This window comes from Mugil cephalus, chromosome 5 (assembly GCF_022458985.1).
Source record: "Mugil cephalus isolate CIBA_MC_2020 chromosome 5, CIBA_Mcephalus_1.1, whole genome shotgun sequence".
In the NCBI taxonomy this organism is placed as follows: Eukaryota; Metazoa; Chordata; class Actinopteri; order Mugiliformes; family Mugilidae; genus Mugil; species Mugil cephalus.
The window spans coordinates 17,632,732-17,653,650 of record NC_061774.1 but is presented as its reverse complement, the minus strand read 5'-3'; the positions used below and the strand labels follow the sequence as shown (position 1 = coordinate 17,653,650).

Here is a 20,919-nt window from a genome sequence, read left to right as displayed (position 1 = left end):
CAGTGTTGCTGGAACAGAAGCCTTCGGGTTCTTACACGGGCAGTGTTGCGTCTGCTCAGATTGAGAATGAGATTTTATCTGATTGAGATAAAGAGACTGTTTTCTACCCGCAATCATTCTGATATATATATATATGTTCTCAGGAATTGACAGTCCTCTAATTGCCTTTGTCTGAGTGGCGTTTCATTAAACATGACTGCACACGACGTACAGATTCATTCAATCCTATCAAAAATCTGTTTAAGGTAGAAGGTGGAGCCAGCACACTCGGAAAACAAAAGGCACTTTCTTTGGGATTTCTCACCGTCCTTCTCCTCTCCTGTCCTAGCCTGTTAGGCGCAACTGAGATTCGGAGCAACATTTTAAATTCTTACTGCATGCAGCAGCAAAGCTGAGATACAGTACTCGCTTCAGTGCACACCAGTGAGGGGAGGGAAAAAAAAGCACTAAAATCCGAGGATCGCACCTCACAAAGCAGTTCTGTAACGTGAGATATGACAAATGTGAGCTATGAGAGGGGTGGAGTTCGTTTCTTAACTGGACACACCTCACGTGTCGCCGATGCACAAAAGACAAAACACGAGCGGGCGGCTAAAACGAGCGCATCTCCTCCACGATGGCAGCGTTCAGAAACAAAACGCTGCAAAGAGAGAAACCCTGTAACGCCGCAAATAGCACAAACCGTTCCACTGGAAACTTGAAAGCGCGGCCGGGAAACCCTCGCAGTGCCTTAATGACGATGACGTTTTTGTTGTTTGTGTGTTTCAGTGTTTGCTTTGCTTTTTTTATTTTTTTTATTTATTTTTTTTTCAGTCTATTTGCATGTGTTGTCTTAAGCTGCAGTGCGTTGAGCACTCAGAGCCGCCACTGACATTTGTGTTGTTGAAAGTGCAATCATAAGGAAGCTTTCATCTACTCTTCAAAGCTGTGGAGCAGGTGTGCTTCCCCGAAACAACCTCTGCACTATCCTCCATCTTTGTTGTGGATTTTCAGGTTCTGCATCTTTGAACACCTTTTCTCTCTCTCCCTCTCTGTCTCTCTCTTTATCTATCTCTCGATCTATCTCGCTGTGTCCTCATGTTTCATGTTGTGTTAAAGGCAGAAAGGGCTGTCAGCAATCATAACATCATTAGACACGCAGTTAACCTTCTTCACGTTTCTTTGTGTGCTCGTTATAACGGCAGCGGTGACTTGGGCACAGTAACAAGTTGACAGATTCCTCACTGAGGGAACTTGATCTTGGCGCTAACACGCATGCTCAAACACACACACACACACACACACACACAGACAGGCAGACCTTGTCCTCTATCCTGAGAGTAATCCCACCTCTAGCAGTTTCTGTCTTTTGTTTCGTTCTTTCAAGTGGTTTTCAAGAGACATTTCCCCCAAGCAGGTCGGCCAAACAACATGACCTATTTAAACATAAAGACACACCTAAAAGCTTTGGCTTTGAGGTCTTAAGACAGAAAGCTTCTCTTGGGTTATGACTTTTTTTTTTTTATATATATATATATTATTTTTGTTTTCACAGACATTTTAGAAATGTTTTTTTTTTGGAACACGCAGACGTACAGAATGTACAGAAAGTCGCTGTGTTTTTATTCCCTCGTGGTGTTATTGTTGGAAAACTGTTCTAACCCCCTACAACGCAACAGCCGGGCGTTGTGTGCTCTGGCTTAATGTGTGTGTCTTCTCCCGGGGAGCCTCGGCGCTCTTTAGAAAGGCTGAGCCGAGCACATCTGGGCTCAATATTGCTGTTTACCTCAGAGACTAAAGCACAGCGCGATGTTTGTGTGGCTGTACCTGCCGCACACTTTCTCATAAGCCGGCTAAGGACCACATCTTTTAGGTCTGATGTGTTTGTGTGGCTGGAAGTGGCTCTTCCACATGGGACATGAGGCTGTGACATCCATACATTTCCCCGGGGGGGAGGTTTATTCTGAGAGCAGTGCCATCTATAGCCTTTACTATTGTGCGTCCACGCCGTCTCCTGAGAGCCCGTGACTCATCGATCTCCCCCCAATAGCTTCTGCCGTACCGACGGAGATCTGGCCAGTCAACTCTTTCTTGAAACTTAATAACACGCAAGGTGACATGAGATATGCGCGCAACATAAACAGAAACACAAAAGCCAGTTCAAACAGAGAGCAACTGTGTTGCAACTCAGCTGTGTGTTTCCACTTTGGCCGGAGGGCATCGTGAAAAAACAAATGTGATGACATGTCTTCATCTCTGGGTTGCACTACAAAGCAACAGTTAGAAATCCAGATAAAACAGTTCAGCGCAATAAAACGATCAAGATCAAGCTACTATACGCACAGAGAGAGGATAAACAGTGAAATTGTATAGTTGTAATAAAACTATCTAGATATGGAAAAAGATCTGTTTTGAAAGTACAGTTTTAAGAATTTATTAAACAGATGTCTCTGCAAGCCTCAGAAGAAGTGATTCTGCTATTTTTATCTCTCACGGCCTTACTTGAAGTTAGCGGCTTTTTGAATTCCATTTGAAGACGTAATTTAGCCCGTGTAGAACACGGCGAAAGCTCTACATGTGAGCAGCACGTGTTTGCGTTTTCCCCTCTTGTTAAACATGTGCATACGTACCAGCTTTAATAAATCTGCGATTCAAAAATCTGTTGTAAAGCAACCAACGCTGGCTTGGTGCCCTGTTGGGCCACATATTGAATTATTGAAGAACAGCGGGTGTTCCAGGCAGGAAAGGAGGCTTCCAGGCGGGACAATTAGAGAAGATGAACATAGCCGTCCACCTCCACTTCCGCTCCTGCACTCTTCCCTCGTATCCTCAAATCCTTTTAAACAAATGACATGGATTTTGTCCATGCTATTAATGTCCCTCTGGTTATTTTTTTTCATGCACTGCGCAAGTGAGTCACATACTTGGGTGCTACATGCTACATGCTATATAAAAGCATATATTGCAGTGTGTGACCAGTCATGTGACCACCAGGCTTGTCGGATCACTTTGGAAACTGTTACCCTGCAGCTGACAGCAAATTCATGAAACCTGGAAACTGTGTACTCTCCTTTTACATCTTTATTTGCTCGTCTCCACTGTAGGATATATACTTTTTTTTTTTTAGAGATATTTGCATTAAATTCTTCAAATGACTGTAGCAAATCACGTGGTGCACGTGGAATTTCTAGGTATCTTTTGTGCACTGAAATTTCCAGCAACGCACAAACCTCTCTCGCCATGTCTGTCAGGCCGGGACTCGAAGCAGAACTCAGGACTCAGTATGCAGAGATGACAAAGGGGGTTTAATTGGAATGTTCAGAGATCCCTCACAGAGGGACAAACAAATGGCCACAAAAATTCCTGGACGTAATTCTAATCAATGAAAACAAAAACTCTCCAAAAGGAGGAAATACAAATCGAAGAAACAAATCACTAATTAAAAACAAAACACTCCGAATGGAGGAAACCTCAGAACTGAGGAAATAACTAAGAAAGGACTAGACAAACAAAAACTATTTCTCCGAGAGGATTCACAGGCTTACTTGGAAATTCTTTGGTTGAAAACATGAAGCAAGGCACGAGAACAAGTTGACGACGACAACACTCTGGCACAAGACAAGGGGAACACAGACTACTTAAACACATGGAGGGAAATAGGGGACAGGTGGACACAATCAGGAATCAGGGAAGACAATCAGACTTGTGACACATGAGGAAGGGCAAGTGGCCTGAAACGAGAGGAGCGTTACTTTTCAAAATAAAACAGGAAATGACAGGACAGAACAACCCCAAGACAAGACGCCCTCACCACGGTGTGACAATGTCAAACGTGACTACTCGCTGTTTCCCACCAATTTATTGGCCTAACTTCCACAGCTTGCTACTAATCTGCTTACATTTCCCTAATCGACTGAGCGTTTGTACCCACAGTTCACCAGGCGTCAATTTCCTGATTATCGTTGTGCCTTTGGTTTTAAGTGTTTCCTCCAACCTGTTAAGCCTTCCTGAAAATCTTCTTTCAGCATTTACACTTTGATGTTTATGACATCCTTGTGGGTGCTCCGAAGCCGAGTCAATAGATCCTTTGTTTAGGGTTTGGCTCTGAAATACTGGTTGATTGAACGGTGCATTTTTGGTCCAGACTGCTTTTTAGCATCCTGACATTTAAACTAAATGAACCTCTGACTGTGTGCAAGTGTACCCTCACAGACCTAGACCTGCTAGCTTGGCTGTAGGCTTGTAGGCATCGACAGCGCCACCAAACAGCCGAGCACGGCCACCTACATTGTCATGTGGTTGCTGTTGAAGAAGTTTTCCTTGAGGTTGTTGGTTCTTGTCATCCATTCAACAATAAACTGGTGAAACAAACACGTATGATTGATATGATTGGTCATTGGAGCATAGTAAAAAAAAACAAACAAAAAAACTAATTGAAGCTAATTCAACTCTGATTTGTAGTACATTGTTTTAGTTACACAGCAACAAACTTTTGGCATCGGGTCGTAGCTTCATATCACTAACTTTCTATCAAAATGACCTGTTTCCTGACAGCATTGGGCTTATATGCTTGTATTTCTCGCTAATACGTACTGGGAGGAAACACGTTAGTCTGCAGAACTTGTCGAGTGCGAGGACTGCCGAGAGTAAATTTGGAGCAGGCTGGTGCGATGAGCACCAGAGAGACTGGGTTTCAAGCCTGCGAGCGTCCGCCCTGCTGCGGTGTCCTTGAGCAACACACGAGCTGCAGGATGGCTGTTCGGCAGCCGACCCCGACATTTGACCTCGTTCTGAAGGAGGGAGCCGGAGGGATTTTTATTTCCAGTCGGGAGTCGCATTACATTGTTACATGCACAATAAGCCCTGAAGTGGCTCACAGCAGATTGTGTGGGTTAGAGCTGCGTCTGGTCAACTGGTGTGTTGTTAGAGTCGATGTTTTTCAACTATATTTTTCCCGTAAGAGTAGTGAACGCAGATGGACGGATCAGTGAGGATCTCTCCTTCTGGTCTGCTATTGGTCATTCAGCATTTTAGCTATAATAAGACAAGCCGGTTGGCTGTGGTGTCGCTTGTCCTCCCTTGTCTCGGTTTCTCTATCAATGATGTCACTGAAGGTGAGAGAAGAGACCCGGCTGGAGTGCGATGCTCAGTCAAAGAGCAATGCTGATGTGATGCAGTATCTTTTGCTTCTCCAACGTTGACCAAATAAAGGATTAAATCCTTGTACGTACAGTCTCCCAGCTGTGTGTTCACGTCTGTGTCTGCTCGCATGGTCCCATCTGAACTTTCCAGGGGCTAAAAGCAGCTCCTGCTGTGCTCCTGTTTGACGAGTCCCCTCCTAAAATAGACCAAATTGTGTCTGTGGTCTGTTTTCCTTCAATGGAATTGAAAAAAAAAACAAAAAAAAACAGCATAAATGCACAGACACAGCTCCGTCTTGCTGCAGCAGTGATTGTTTGAGTTATTTCTATTCCTGGACCATGTGAGAGAAGCTGTGTTTTGCTGACTTTCCTCTTTGTCCACCCCCTTTTCTCTCGTACATTATTGTTCCCGTATAATTATTTGTAAATCTCCCTGAAACAGACAGTCTAGTGTTTATTTATTGTTTTTTTTTCTTCGCTCTTAATATAAATTGCATGCAAACATGTCTTAATCGCCCAAATTATAATGAATAAAATCTGTGTTTTCAAACTCCTGTCGCATGGTCCAGAAAATAAATAAATCAAATTAAAAACTATTCTGCATTGAATAACATCACCATTGAATCTTAGCCTTAATTCTAATTATTATTTTTATTCAATTACATTTTTTTAACCTTGTCTGGTGCCCCATTTGAGCTGAAAATGAGTTTAACCACTCCTCTAAAGATCATGGGAAATACTTTTATTGGCCTAAGCATGAATTCTAAATACTTGCGATGTTAAATCCAAATAACCAGCATGCGGATCCAAATCAAGTCAGCACAAATAAACAGAAACAATGGCCTTTCTCAAAGATTTTCAGAGTTCAGCCCTTCAAAGGGAGAGAGAGGACTGCTTTTTATTATCGTGGCCTTCGTCACAGTCCGCTCTCAGTCCGTCTTTCCATCCCCGCCGTCCTTATCTCCCTCCCCACTCCTCCTTCCTGTTCTCTCCGTCTCTCTGTTGGGGATGTTTGTTCAGCTTGTCACCGTGCCATCGCTTGAGTGGGATGTCTGTTGCTGAGTGGTCTTCTGTACTATCCTCCTGCTCTGTTAATCCCCTTTTTCAGATGCACAGAGCAGAACCTAAAAAAAATAAATAAAAAAAACTGCCAGGGATTTATATTCTCCTGGGAGATCCCGGCAATGGTTGTAGTTGGTTTTTATCTTCCCCGACCTTCTACTCCACCCTCTTACATTCTAATCAGTGATTTACTTCATCCTTCTGTGATAAAAACATAATGTAACCGTCGTTTATATTTTTACCTTTTATTTGATCAAGTAATAAATTCACTGTTACTTTCCTTGTGTAACGCATGAGGGAGCAACAGTGTTAAGCGCCTATTGACCTGTTTACTCGAAGCCTCCAATTCAGCATTCAGCCCTTGTGATGAGCTGGGAAACTAGACAACAGTCTAAATAAAACTGTAACAGAGGTTAATATTAGAATGTTTTCATTGAAAGCCAAGGATGTGATGTCCCGACTTACAGTAGCTTCCAAACTCCACGTCCTAAGTTCCTGGGACCGACTTTCTGCTTATAACTTTTAAAACACAAACTATTTTGCATAATTAAGGTCTAAAAAACATAAGGTTCTGCTTGGGAAAAAGACGAGAGTTAATAAGAAACTGGTTGGTACCTAGTAGGCTGTCAGTATACCATAAACTTTGAATGTGGTTGAGATCTTTTACTCACAGAGAACAGAAAGTGTTTTTTTTTTTTTCTTTTTGTCAAAGAAAGAGATTTGGCATGTCAGATTATAACCACTTCAAATAGGGAAAGATGTTTGAAACAGACAGTTTTTTTTACAAAAAGCGTGAATCACCGCTTTAAGTGGGTGTTTCACAGGAATGTGAAACTTTGCTTTTTAGTAACACGTTCCTAAAATGTCTCGCTAATGATGACAATAGTATTTTCCATGAGCCTTTGTCAAAGCAGCTCGTGTCGCATGCTCGGTTTGTCCTTTTCCGTCAATAATAGTAAATGACTAAGCAGCCTTTTTAAAGGGGGGCAGTGACGCGGTTCAGCAGACGTGGTCATCAGCTCCCGTCCTCGCCGCAGTCAGCACTGTTTGCTGACACACTCAGACAGCAGCCGTCAACCTAAAACGCCGCGCGTTTATTTTGAGCCCAGGTGGAAGAGACAACCGTCTTCCAGTTTCTCTGCGTAGTTGTCGGTTGCTCCGTCTCTGTCACTTCCTGCTGCTGATGTTGGACTCTTAAAGCGATAAGACACATCTGCTCCCCCCCCCCCACAAGCTAGCCCATTAGCATTAACATAGTCGCCATTCACCTACGGGGCATCCTACCAGCGCGGGCATCATTAAGATCATGCTCTCCACTCGGAGCCGTCTCCTCCAGACGAGCACCTCTCTGCAGCTAAGCGGCGGAGCATGGCTGGAATGGACATCGCCCCCGTTGTGAACACTAATCAACCACGGACCTCATTTGCTTATTATTCATGGCATAATTCGATCAGTGCTCACTGTCTTGGCTTGTTACGCGTTTAGCTTCGGAGATGTTTTTCTACTCCGCCTGGTTGACAAGTAGCGACAGGCCAGAGATGAGTGTGATATAAACAACAACACATCCAGTGCATCAAACCTGTCGTTATTTTCCTGGACTTGATCGAGTCAGCGTCAACAAAGGTTGACTCATCTCTGCTTTTGACCCATATCCGTTGGAGATCATTGCGTTACGGCGCGATAGTGCAAACTGTGTCAGTCTATGAAAGGTTATACTCTCTGATAGTGAGATTGAGGCAACGTCACACACAGTCTTAAGGAGCGACAGGTTACCAGGAACCGAGAAATATAAGAACAATAGGTGTTTATGAGCCAACGACTGTGTTCTTCCCGTACAAAAGCTCCTACTCTACCCTAGTCTCCCTGTCGCATGCACATTTCTAACAGTAAAAAAGTATTATATATATATATAGGTTGGATAAGCTCTTTTCCTGCCCATTTTTATTTTTGGTTTACAGACCACACGGCGGTCGGCACTTGAAGAGTTTTAATTTCTTAATCTTTTCCATCCCCGATCCCACCGCCTGCAGGCCAGATTTTCTGCAGACCAAAGTGTACAGATGTAGGTCACTGTTTGTGAAACAGGAGTCCTTGGCAGGGCAGAAGCTGGCGCCCTCTACTGTACCCGGTCAGTGGCCAAAAAATATTCCCAAGCCCTTACGCGGTTTTGGCACGGCATCTACTAGACGACGCTCTCCACCACCGGCATGAAAACATGCCTTTCAGAGATAAGTGTTCACTCCTCAAGCTCGAGAGAATTAAACCGTTGGCCTCATAGTGGCTCGACATTTTAAGACAGCGTTGCAGTGGTTCTTTTCTAACGGATAAGTTTGTACTTTAGTTTGTAGTCTTTAGAGTTTTGGTGTTGCCACCAGTTACAGGAACATCCTGATGTGTTCCTTAATAAGCTTAGTTACCGTCTTGGTGGAAGTGACATGAGATGATCGATACCATTCTCGTGTCCGCCTAAATTCGCACATACTGGCAGGAGACGGCTAGCTGAGCGTAAGCCCACGCGCCCATGGGCCTTTTAAATTTCCACCTGACAAAACACATCCCCAAATTTAGTCGGTAAGCTCCAAACAATGTTGAAACATGTGGACTAAATACTAAAATACAACGAGACGTTAACATGTTAACACCACCAGACCAGCGTCAGAGTCCATCAGTCCCAGCTAAAAAAGAGGTGACATCCCGTATTTATTTCATCGTACTCTGGACTGAAGCTCAACGGAAATGAATCACAGCAAATGCTGTGTCAGTTTCAGTCAGCGTCAAATTGAAGTGGCCTCTGCAGTCACACTTTGCAACCTTTGAAATTTTGCGCTGGTTTGCGCGGTTTCTTTTTGTAGAGCAGATGCAAGACATCCAGGATGCAAAGGGTTAAAAAAAAAAAAATTGGAAGTAGGGGCAAACAGCTTGGTTTTGTGTAAAGATGAACAAAAATCAACCTTCAAACCTTTCTGAAGCTCACTGTTTGTTTCATTGTAGATCATTTTTAATTTGCAGTGTAAAAGAATTGACAAATTGGGGTTTGACAAAATTTTAAAACGGTTGCAAATTGCCCAATTTTTACAGCTTTTCTATGAATTTTGTATATGTCTCTCAGTATTTTGGGGTAAATTAAAAGAAAAAGAGCAAGTCTATTTGTTAACATTGTTGTTGTTAACATTACCGGAGCCTCTGCGCCCCTCCCTTTAATAATTATTTTTCTTCTGCTCTCGTCGCCCGTTGAACAGCCCCCCCCTCCCCGTGACTCTTCGTTTCCCCTCGTTCCCTTGCTCCTTTCCCAGTGGTGGGGTCAGAGGGCCTGTCCTCTCCGCTGCAGTCAGCTGGAGTGACGAATGGCAACGCAGCTCTGCCAGGGGCCCGCAGCGCAAACAGTAAACAGAGCGAGGGTGGAGGGAGAGAGCGGAGGAGTGCGATAAGAAAGAGGAGCAAGTGTAAACGAGGAAGAGGAATGAAGGGGCTCGCCGCAAAGGACGGGCACTAAAGGTCAAAATATATGCGGGGCAATCTCTGACTGGGACTTATGTATCTATTTTTGAAGCGCTGGATGAAAAAGCCCATTGCTGAGATCAGATATGTGTTCGCACGCTGTTTAAATTTACTCTGTGGTTTCAACCCTGAAATGAAGAGATCTCCCTTAAGAAATATGTGTTGTGCACTTGTGGCCCGATGCTGTCGATGACGTCTTGCTGTTTCCCCTCTGAACCGGTTGAAGTGAAGCACATTATTTCACCAGCGAAAGTCCGACATACGAGAAAGGCAACCCAGTTTTTTTTTTTGTTTTGTTTTTTTTACATGCCAAGTGCATTTTCGAGTCACCGCGCTGACGCACCTTGGATGGAGTCACACACAACAAGTTCACTCTCAATTATTCTTATCTCTTTGTCGTGTGAGGTATTAAAAAATGCATTAGGCTCTAGAGCAATTATGATAGCTCTGCCGGTCGTGAATAATACATATTTAATGGAGAGCGATACGCATTATTGCAAACCTTTTAATTGCATTTTAACTCCCACGGTCTACCCCGAAGAGAGAGGGTGACAAGGAAATCATCGGCTGCGTTAAGGATCCATTTTCACGTGGCCAAATGTGCAAGCGAACAGCGTGTGGCTGCGTTGGAGACTTAAAAAATGCATGTGACACCAGTCGGACAATTTCTGGTGGGTTATGTGATGTTTACAGAGCGCCCTTCTCTTTTTTAAGCTTTGCTTGATTATTACATAAGACTCTGTCTGTCTCCTTTGCCCCTCTCTTTCTCCGTCCCTGTCTCAGTAAATCATTTCCCCAGGGCCAGTCATTAGCATCATCTGAAGTTGTCACATCTAGCATCCCTTTTTCTGATGTGCCAATCTAAAGACGGTATCGCTTTGAGAATCTCACAAGCTCCTCACTGGGGGGAGGAGGTGGAGGAGGGGGAGGAGGAGGAGGACGACAAATTGTCTGTTTTAAAGAGTGCCACTGACATTGCAAGGACTGTGGATTGGACGCCGGAGCAGGTGATAGTAACGCAGCGCTGCTCCGCGCGCACATTCGCCCGAACGCGCGCACGCCAGCGCGCACCCCGCCTTGTCGCCACCTCAGCCATCACTCTGAATGATGTCAGTCAAATTAATTGCTGTTCCCTTCCCGTGGCACGCTTGAGGAGGTTTCACAGAGGCAAGGACAGTCCAGGGCCCAGGGAGAGCGGACTTTAAAGGACAACCCGGCATTTTGCGTGTGTCTGAGAGAAAGAGAAAGGCTACGGCACTTGCAGCTTTTCACATTTCCAAAGAGCACAAACTTAATGTGGGTGTAACAAAAAAAAAAAAAAAAAAAAAAAAAAAAAATCAATCCTTTGAGACTTGCTGCTTAATGAGACTCTTAAGACTGATTAAAATGCTCATCTGACAAGACGACGCAATTGTTTCACACTAAAAATATTAAAATTCCATCTTTCACGGTAAGAGAAGACCATCAATGAACGAGACTTCTTGACAAACCGAGTTAGAGGTTGATTTATCGTTTAAGCTACAGAAGATTAATACGAGAATAAATGTTTAACTCGGTCTTACCACATAAAATCCATCACATGTCCTTGTAGCTGCTGTGCTCCGCTTACATCAACTGCCTCAGTGGCCCTCTTCCCTGCTTAAGCATCTGAACCGATTAGGGCGTGCACGTTCTTGTGACAGGTGCATCCTTTATGTAAAAATTTACTGAAGCGCTGAAAACTGTCATTTATTTTCAGCTCCTTGGTGACAGAGGCGACAAAGGTGTTCCCAGAATTCATTAAAGGATTATCTTAACATTGAGAAGATGGAGAAACAAATAGCTTTAATGCAGTTACTGAAAAAAAAAAACAGTATTTTTCCAGCCTGTTCACCGCTCAGGATCAGACGCTTCACTTTGCTAACATCACCAGACGGAACGGACGCATGAGTTTCTGGTTGTGAAACACAGCTGGTCCCATTTGGTGAGTTCCCCCTTTGGACGGTGGTGTGAAATTGGCTCCGGGAAGTTTGATGTGTGGAGGTCAAAGCTGTGCAGCCGGTCGCACGTACACACCACACAGCGGATTTCATCAAACTGGACAAACACACGTTTATTAACCTGTCCGTTGAGATATTTCCACACGGCTGAAGCAGACACTGCACAACTTTTTTCTTCTGATGGGTTCTACTGCTGTGGACGTAACATAACAACACGTATGCAACGGTCAGACCTACGAACAACAATTTACACACAGCTACAAGTTCTGTCGTTACAGCTGACCAACGTGGAGGTAAATGTTGATGAGAGCACTGCACTGCTGTTCGTTCTAATCCACTATGCAACGCTTCTCTTTAGTGGATAATTCCTGGGTCTTATTGTCATAGTTTTGTCCATTAAATACCGTATGAAATTGAGAGATGCTTAGCTTAGCTTAGCTTAGCTTAGCTTCATACTGATCACAAGTAATGACGCTAACTGGCTTCATCCAAAAGTAAAAAAGAAAGATCATCGGGACCTCTGAAGATTTTAATTTACTAATTGTGTTGTAATTTGAAGTGTAAAAACAATAGTTGAGACTATTTCATGACTTGCTACACATTATGTTCTTAATGTGTGCTTCGGTAGGGCTGCAGAGAGTTAATGACCCACTTTCCAAAATGCAGAACCCTTTGTTTTCTTTCTGACTGGAGATGACACAGTGACATTATTAACCATACATCAGACAAGAAATACAAGCAGATACAATCAAAACAAAAGAAAAAAAAAGTCTCCAATTTAGTCACCTGACGTGCGAGAAAAGCTGTAAAAAAAAAAATTATTCCACTGTAAACATTAGTCACACGGTTCACACACTCCGCTTTCATATGTATTGTACCTTCGTCGTTATGTGCACTGAGGATATCCCTGTTTAACAGAAATACAAACTACATTCAAACTTAGGAAATCGTCCGATCTGGAATGATTTGCTTGGAATTAAAGTTGTTTTTTTTTTTTTAACATTCACAAATTCCACTGCCCGTCTAATCCACTGCATGTCTTGCAGTGCTCAGTAAACTAGATTATTGTTGTATTGTTGTCACATAAAGTGCATGAAACTATGACTTGAGGAAGCCATTTGTTTTTGAAAAATTACACATAACAGCAAAGCTGTTCCTCTCACTTTGAGTAAATCGAATAAACAGAACCACAATAGGCTGCACAAGCAAATTACTTTTTTTTGCTTTGTTTCTCAGGATTTGACAGAGCTGCATTCGAGCCACGGCGTTCGCTTTGTAGTCACGTTATATGTATGCTCACTCTGAGGTATGCCTCCAAGTAAGGTGACTTCAACAATATACGTTTCCAGACTGAGGGCTGGTTTACAGCCTCTCTGATCATCTGGCAGCTTGAGTTTCATGCCCTGTTGTATTTCATCGAAGAATCACTGGGAAACTGAACGGTGTAAATCTCCCACCACGGCCAAACCTATAAGAATAAGACCCACGTTGATGTAAACTAAGCTGATCCTTGAATAATTCACTTCAAACAGGAAGTAAAATTCCAACATGGTTCAGTCTTTTACAGGTGAGGTTGTAAACACGTCAAGTAAAACCTTTGTTTGGGACACTGCATTTTTCCAAAAAAAAAGAAGAAGAAAAAAAAAGAGGTCATCAGCTGTTGTTTATAATGCACGCACAGGTAATACGAGACACTCGTCTGTAGAATGGACACCTTCAAGCTGTGAACAAATCATTTTTGAGGTGAGTAAATTTAGTTCACAGTTCTAATAATGTGACATTTGGGTGTTATAAATACCTGGGCTCGTATCTTCCACGAGGCAGCCTGCAATTTTTTTTTTTTTTATGCCTGCCTGCTGTCAGGGATGTTAATAACTTCTCTGGGCCTTATTTTAAAGCACACTGACATTTAATGAAAACTCTTTTGGTTCTAGTTGTAATATTAAGTCACTTGTGGGTGTATCTTTACCTGTGCATGTGCATGATTTGGTTTGAAGCTTTATCGCGGGTGTCCTCGCAGAGCAAGGGTCTTAATGCAATGAGTAACAGTGTTTCTGTGCGCTGTCATGTAATTTCTTGTAGCGTGCACGCTGCACTGTATTTGGACGATCGCGTTTTGACACTGTTTGTTTCTGTGTACGTGTGTGACGCCACCAAAGAGAGCGGTGTCTGACAGCATTAGAGTGTGCTCTGCCCAGTCATGGGATTATCTATTCCAGGAGCGTGTCAGCACTGCTGCACTCCCAGATCCCTGGCACAACAGCCAAGAGTCTTTATCTCTATCCCAAATCCCCCTCTCATCATTCTGGAGCTTCTCCCATCTGAAGACAGTACAGAGACCTGTGTGATCACAGCAAAACAGTCTGCACGAAGGCAGCCCAGTCACCTCATTCAGACATGGGAACACATACGGGGGTTAGCGCGGAGAGCGGCGTCCTCATTTGAAGTCGACCAGACCGGCTGCAGCAGGAACTCTTGGACTCTAAGAATTAAGAGATGAGTCAGTGCTGTGAGAGAGTCATGACTCATTTTTTGTTTAGACTGGCCGTCTCTATGTTGTGGCCTCCTGGATGCAGTCTGTGGCAGCCCAGCAGGATGGAGAAGGCCTTGCGGAAATCTGCATTGAAGGCATAGATGATGGGGTTGAGGGAGGAATTAGCCCAGCCGAACCACACGAACACGTCAAAAGTGGTGGGGCTGATGCAGGGGAAAGCCTCCCCTCCGCTCGACCGCTCGCAGAAGGGCACCATGCAGTTGAGGATGAAAAATGGGAGCCAGCAGCACACGAACACCCCCATTATCACCGACAGCGTCTTCAGCACCTTTGTCTCCCTCTTGAATGTCATTTTGAAAGAGCTCTCGGACTCGGCGATACTGGAGCCTCCGCCCATGCTGTCGTGCCTGTTCTTGGCGCTTTCGGCCGCCCGCTCCAGTGCGGATATCCTCCTGATTTGTCTGTGGGCAATGCGGTAGATCTGGGTGTAGGTGGCCACCATGATGGCCACGGGAATGTAAAAGCTTATGAGAGAGGTGGAGATGGCGTAGGTCCTGTTCAGGCTCGAGTCGCAATTCTCTGGGCTGCGGTAGGTGGTTTCGTTCGATCCCCGATATGCAGAGGACGCGGGGAGAGAGCTGTAGGATTTAGTTTGGGCCTTATGCCAGTTGAGCTGCACAGGGATGAAGGAAATAAGGACCGACAACGTCCAGGCCACGCTGATCATCACACAGGCCATTCTCGGCGTCATCTTCCTCTCGTAGCGAAAGGGGCTGGAGATGGCCCAGTAGCGGTCCAGGCTTATGACGCAAAGGTTCAAAATGGACGCCGTGGAGCACATGATGTCAAAAGCCACCCAGGTGTCACAAAAGGAGCCAAAGGGCCAGAAGCCGACGATCTCCGTCACCGCCTTCCACGGCATCACCAGGACGGCCACCAAGAGGTCGGACACGGCCAGCGAGATGACAAAGAAGTTGGTCACCTTGGAGCGCAGGTGTCGGAACTTGGTGACGGCTGCACAAACTAACGTGTTTCCCAGCAGGGTGGTGAGGATGAGCAGGGAGAGGAAGCAGCCGGTTAGGACCCGGCTCGACGGGGCCTCGTCCAAAAACCCGTTGTCGATGACGGTCGTAAAGTTCACGAGATCCATCCCTGAACACGCGTTGGTTGGGCAGTGTCTAAGTCATCCTGCTACATTTTGTCCACTAGATTAAAATCTAGGAAAATCTTCCTCATTGTGGTAAACGACGGAGGATGAGATGTTTGAGGCAGTCGCTCTTGGGGGCCGGACATTCGCCTCCGCCCTCTGTAGATTAGATTCGACATAATTTGAGCCCTACTTATGAAGAGATGGTGGCAACTTAATTCATCAGCGATATTTGAGCCTCTTGAATCTGCTCTGTTTTAGTCCCACTCGTTTCAGGAATTTGTCTGCTTGTTGAACTCACCAGCATCCCTGTGGATTAAAGAAATGAATTAAACCCTGGATAAACTGTATATATTTGATGTAATCAATAGTAGTTAACCTAAAAATACAACATTGTTTAAAAGAACAGTATTATTATTTATCGTTTCTCAATTCTGTCATATTTGTTATTATATATCTTAAACATATATGTTATTTATAGACTGATTTATTTATTGCCATTTTATGGGCAACGATCAGGTTGAAAATCTAAAACTGGGCAGGACTTTCCACTGAGCTAACTGTAATCTTCAAGACATGACTCTAATCAAGAGTCATGCCATCCTACGCACAAACCCCAAATCTTTATTAAAGTATGTCATCATATTCTCTTATTACTCACAGGGATGCAGTCAGCTGTGTCTTGGCATAACACAAAATCAATCTCCCCATCGCTTCCGTTCGAACTTAACAGTGCAAAGTCCATCCAAAGGGCACCCGGTCTCCATGTATAGAAAAAAAAAAAAAAATCAACAATCCTCAAACAATCCGATTATATCCTCAACTGACGCCACGTCGTTGACTACTGCTCTGAATAAATAATAACACCACCACTGGATTCAAATGTCACTCAGCCATCGGCGCCGTGGCTGCGTCCTCTTGCAGCCACAGTGCGCGTCTGCGGCCAAATCCTGAAGACCGCCGGCTCACTTTCACACCGGCGCTCTGACGCTGTCCCATTCAGGCCGATGTAATTCAAGAGAAGTCAGCAGGGAAGCGTGCGACGGTGGCCCGATGGCGACCTATCTCGGTATGATGCTGTATGATAACAACAGGTAAAAGTCCGGACTTGTCCTGACTGCGGTCCTTGAAGCGGACATTAAAGGTTATGAATATTATGGTCCGCACCATAAAATTACCCCAGCTGCTACTGAGAGCACTTTAACTTAATTTAGTCTAATAAATAAATAAATAAATAAATAAAATCTGCTCTTTGGTGTGGATGAATAAAAATAAAACAAAATCGGGACGAGGACCAAACACTCCGATGCAGTGGGCTGTTGATGCCACCTAATGGTGAAAGGGTTTCATTTCTCTGAAACAATAGTTGAGAATGTAACAGATAATAGTGAGGAGGGATTTTACAGAATGAAATTGAGATTTTAAGAAAACCTATTCTAGGCCCGTGTAATAATACAGTCTGCTCTGTCTGATGCCAGAGCAGCCCTGGCTATTCCGTTCAATCTGGCATCTTTCCTGCAGAGCATCATGGGATGCAGAGACAATTGTGATATGCCAGCTGTCACCTTACAGTGATGTAATTACTTCTGACAGGAGGAAAAGAAACAGCTTATACTTGTTTCCTTCACAAACATCCACTCCACTGGATGTCGAAAAGGGAGTTGACATTCAGAAAATAACAGCTATGTTTTGTCTTTCATCCCTTGTTCCCTTTGATTATCTTTAATCCATATCCCACAGCTATAAATTATTCTGAAAGCTTATATATTTATATTTTTTTAGTTACTAACTTTAGAGACTGTTTAAACGTGCCCTCATATTCTGGATGGGCAGTCAAGCTGAAGTGAACCTTTGGCCTATTTCAGAGTTTGACTCACCACCTGCCTCCTTCTCTGCTGGTTTTCTGTGTTCAGAGGTGTGACTACTGCTCTTCTCAACTCGTGTCTCACTTCAGTTTAAAGACATTTCACCCCTTTGTGATGCTTTGCCAGGCCTGCGCTGCAGCTGCTTTCCTGTGTTGCTAGGTTGTTAGTCCTCGTGCCCTAAGTTTTGTCAAATGCATGCTCGATCTGAGCAGAAATTATATCCCAATATGCTTCAGAATTCTTTAAGAATTTATTTGGCTAGTTCTGTCTTCTGTCCCATCACCAATAAACACTACTGCCCCAGTGCCATTAGAAGCCCTTACATGCTCGTGTCATCACATTGTGTCCATCATGTTTTACAGGTTGATCTTAGTTTCATCTGTCCAAAGAATGCTGTCCTAAACCTGGGCTGGCTTATTCAGAATAGTTTTTTGTTTTGTTGATTTTTTTGTTTTTTTGGCAAAGTCTAATCTTTGTATTTTTTAGGCTGATTAATGGTTTGTATCTTGTGATAAACCGTCTGTATTTGCTCTCATGAAATCTTCTCTATACGGTAGACTCAGATGCTGATACACCTACTACTTCCTGCAGTGGTTCCTCACTTGAGTGGATGTTGTGAAGGGGTTTTTCTTCACGGTGGAAAGGGTTCTACGATCATCCACCACTTTTGTCTTCCTTGACCACACAGACTTTTTTGAGTTCCTGAGGTCATCAGTGTTTCCCCAAGGTACCAAACTGTTGGTTCGACCACTCCTGATTTGACCACTGTCCTTCTGATGGATTTCTTCTTTTTGTTCAACCTAAGGAGGGTCTGCTGCTCTTTCTTGGCCACTTTCTGGGTTAGCACTAACATTTTCTAAAAAAGCAAATGCCACACCTGGACTCAACTCCAGATCTTTTACCTACTTAAACGATGAAAGATTAATGAGGGAATAGCCCGTGCAGCCCATGAAATGGCTTTTGAATCAACTGTCCAGATCCTTTTGGTCCCTTGAAAAAGAAGTGGCTACATATTAAATAGCTGCAATTTCTAAGCCACTTCCTCCAGTTTAGATGTGAATACCATCAGATAACAGCGGAGAGTCGTATTGATTATATTACCGTATCTTGAACATGTTTTGATGAACAGCTAAAATAACAAAACTCGAGTCACTGTCCAAATATATATGGACCTGACTGTAGCTATTCTCACATGCAATGAACCGCATAGTAATTTGCTCTCCACACAGCGTGACACTTAAAAGGGGATATGATGTGCTTCTCTTTCTGTCAGTCACCACATGCTGTCTAGGTACAACTGAGCTGATTCAGCTTTACCTCACCGGATCCTTCGTGTAGCTGCAGTAAATTCACACACACAAAAAAGAGGGGTTTTTGCTTTGATGGGGGTTAACAGGTAGCCGGCCTCCCACAAGCAGCACAAGTACCGGGAGTAAGGTGACTGAGAGCAAAAACAGGCTGCCTAGGAGCCGCGCACAGTCACATGTTTGTGTAAGTGTACGTGTGAATGGACGGTTTTATGTATGCAACTGTCATGCGGCCTGCAAGTGCCAAGAACTAACAGGTCTGCAAGTTCATGCAAGTCCATATATGTTTATTTTTTATTTTTTTTGATTGGCTGCTTTCCAGATGGGTACAACAGATAGGGATATGAAGAGACACTGAGTCACTGTAGCACTGACAAACACTGCAACCGGAGCTGTTTATTTGTGTTTTCATTGCCTGTAAAATCCCTTCTGTCATGCTTTAACATAAGATAGGGGTCAAACAGTAGGTGGGGAACTTCAAGACTTCCCACTTTGTCCTCTCCTCCTCCAACGCTTCCTCCTCCTCCCACCAGACTTATATTTATGCTCGTATAAGGTGGTTTACGTGTTGTGCGATATGTCATGAGTTCGTCATCGCGAAAACCCTGCAGTGAACTCGACGTGTAGCCGGCTGCAGCGCCGTCACGGTGCAATAACAACAGAAGCACTTCGGTGTCGACACGTCTCTCTTTGGGAATCGTAACGAATTTATAAAGAAATGGATTTTCTAATAAAATAAAACTCAGCGAGAACAAATTATGAAAGTAGGTGATTTATTTGAAAGCAGCATCTCACACTCATTTGAGATGATAATAGTTGTTCACATGGTGAATATTACATATCATCTCATTGGCATAGTAAATAATTTAAGTAGAAAACATTGTGTGATAATACAAAAATAAATAAATACCAAAATATGAAATAAATAGCATAAATAACATTAAATAAATACCATTTTGGGACAATTGTAAATCTGAACATAAAAAAAAAATAAAACTTTTAAAATCTCATGTCTAACACATTCACAGGTCACATCTCTTTTCTCATTTCAAGCTTTGAAATTGCAGGTAACACTTAGAAGGTAACGCTCGCAGCTTCCCTGCTGACAATAGGCTTTAATGTTCATCCAAGGTTGTTCAGTTTCCGAACGAAAGTTTCGTATTTCTTGAAAATGAATTTTTTGCATTTCTCCGATACCACTGCTTGTGTGCAATTCTCGTCATACTGAAAGAGGACAAAAAGAGGATCGGTTGAAACTGACCTTCATGCCCATGACTGATGCAGCAGTCACAAGTAGATAGATCTTACTGAATCAGGATTTTGGGACTCTTACCTGCTGCTCTGGTACATCTTTTAAGTTCCACTTGAGTTTTTTGAGGGCATCCATTCCGTTTTTGCAACCCGTCGTACCATTGTTAAGAACATTCAACAGGTCTATTTTGAAAGCCCCCACACAATCGGACTGCAATGGAGAAATGACAAGACCTAGTCAGGCTAATGACAAACACATGACAATGCACGTATCACCATGCACTGAATAGTTCGGAGTAGTAAAGAAGAGCAATACTTACAACTTTTTTAGTAGAATTTATCACTGGCACGCGCAGTGGTGTGGCAGGGTTTGACTAGAGGGGCAGAGAAACACAGTGCGTCCCTTTAATGCAACATGCACAGGGTGTTTAATAACATCACTGAGAGCGATGTGTCTGTAGCAGACATGCACCAGTGCACTTTGTAACACACAGCTGCAAGTGTCACATGAAATAAAGTGTGAAAGTATCAAGTGACTGTACTCACAGTGATGGTACATTTGGAATTATGTAGAGTCTTCAGGTTTTTTATCATCTCGTTGTTCAATTCTCCGTATAACCCCATGGCATAGCAGAGGTTCACCACGACCAAGACAAGCACACACTTCATCGTATCGCAGCGTTGTCTCCTTCCTCAGCAGCTTCTTTGCTTCGGTGTAGGTGTGAGCGTAGATGTCATCAGTGCCTAGCCTCTTTTTATACTGTACGACCGAGAACAAACGGAAGTGCTACTCCTACCACATATGTGTTTGCATTTTCATATGGTTGTATCATGTGTCTAAACATATTGATCTCATCTTAGAAAGCAGCTTGACATTCGTGGTTAGCTGTGTGTGAAGGGTACAACTTGTTTTACTACATTCTGTGCCACTACAGACTTGATGAGATAATGGGCTTGCATTTAACAACACAAGTACGTCAATATATCACTGTGAGCGGTTTCAATACGTTTTTAATTTAATCTGAATGTCTCTTTTGCTGTGTCATGTTTGAACTTGCAACGAATCTGTGTAAAGGTGTGGTGTAGTACAGCTATGAATATTAGCTATGCATTTTCTAGGATAGGTTGTACCCTCTTGATAAGACGGTCAGTGTGCCGTGGATCACACAATTATTGATCATATGAGCTTCCGAACT

General features: G+C 43.5%; 1 protein-coding gene across 1 annotated transcript; it reads right to left on the bottom strand.

Moving 5' to 3' along the window:
* Nucleotides 1–11,392: 11,392 nt before the first annotated feature.
* On the bottom strand, nt 11,393–16,281 carry drd1a (dopamine receptor D1a). The gene is made up of 2 exons (XM_047584430.1): nt 15,962–16,281; nt 11,393–15,609 (listed from the first exon to the last, which is right to left on the bottom strand). Exon 2 carries the CDS (start codon nt 15,301–15,303, stop codon nt 14,185–14,187), a length of 1,119 nt encoding a protein of 372 aa, XP_047440386.1. The 5' UTR covers nt 15,304–15,609; nt 15,962–16,281; the 3' UTR covers nt 11,393–14,184.
* Between the last annotated feature and the right edge of the window lie 4,638 nt (nt 16,282–20,919).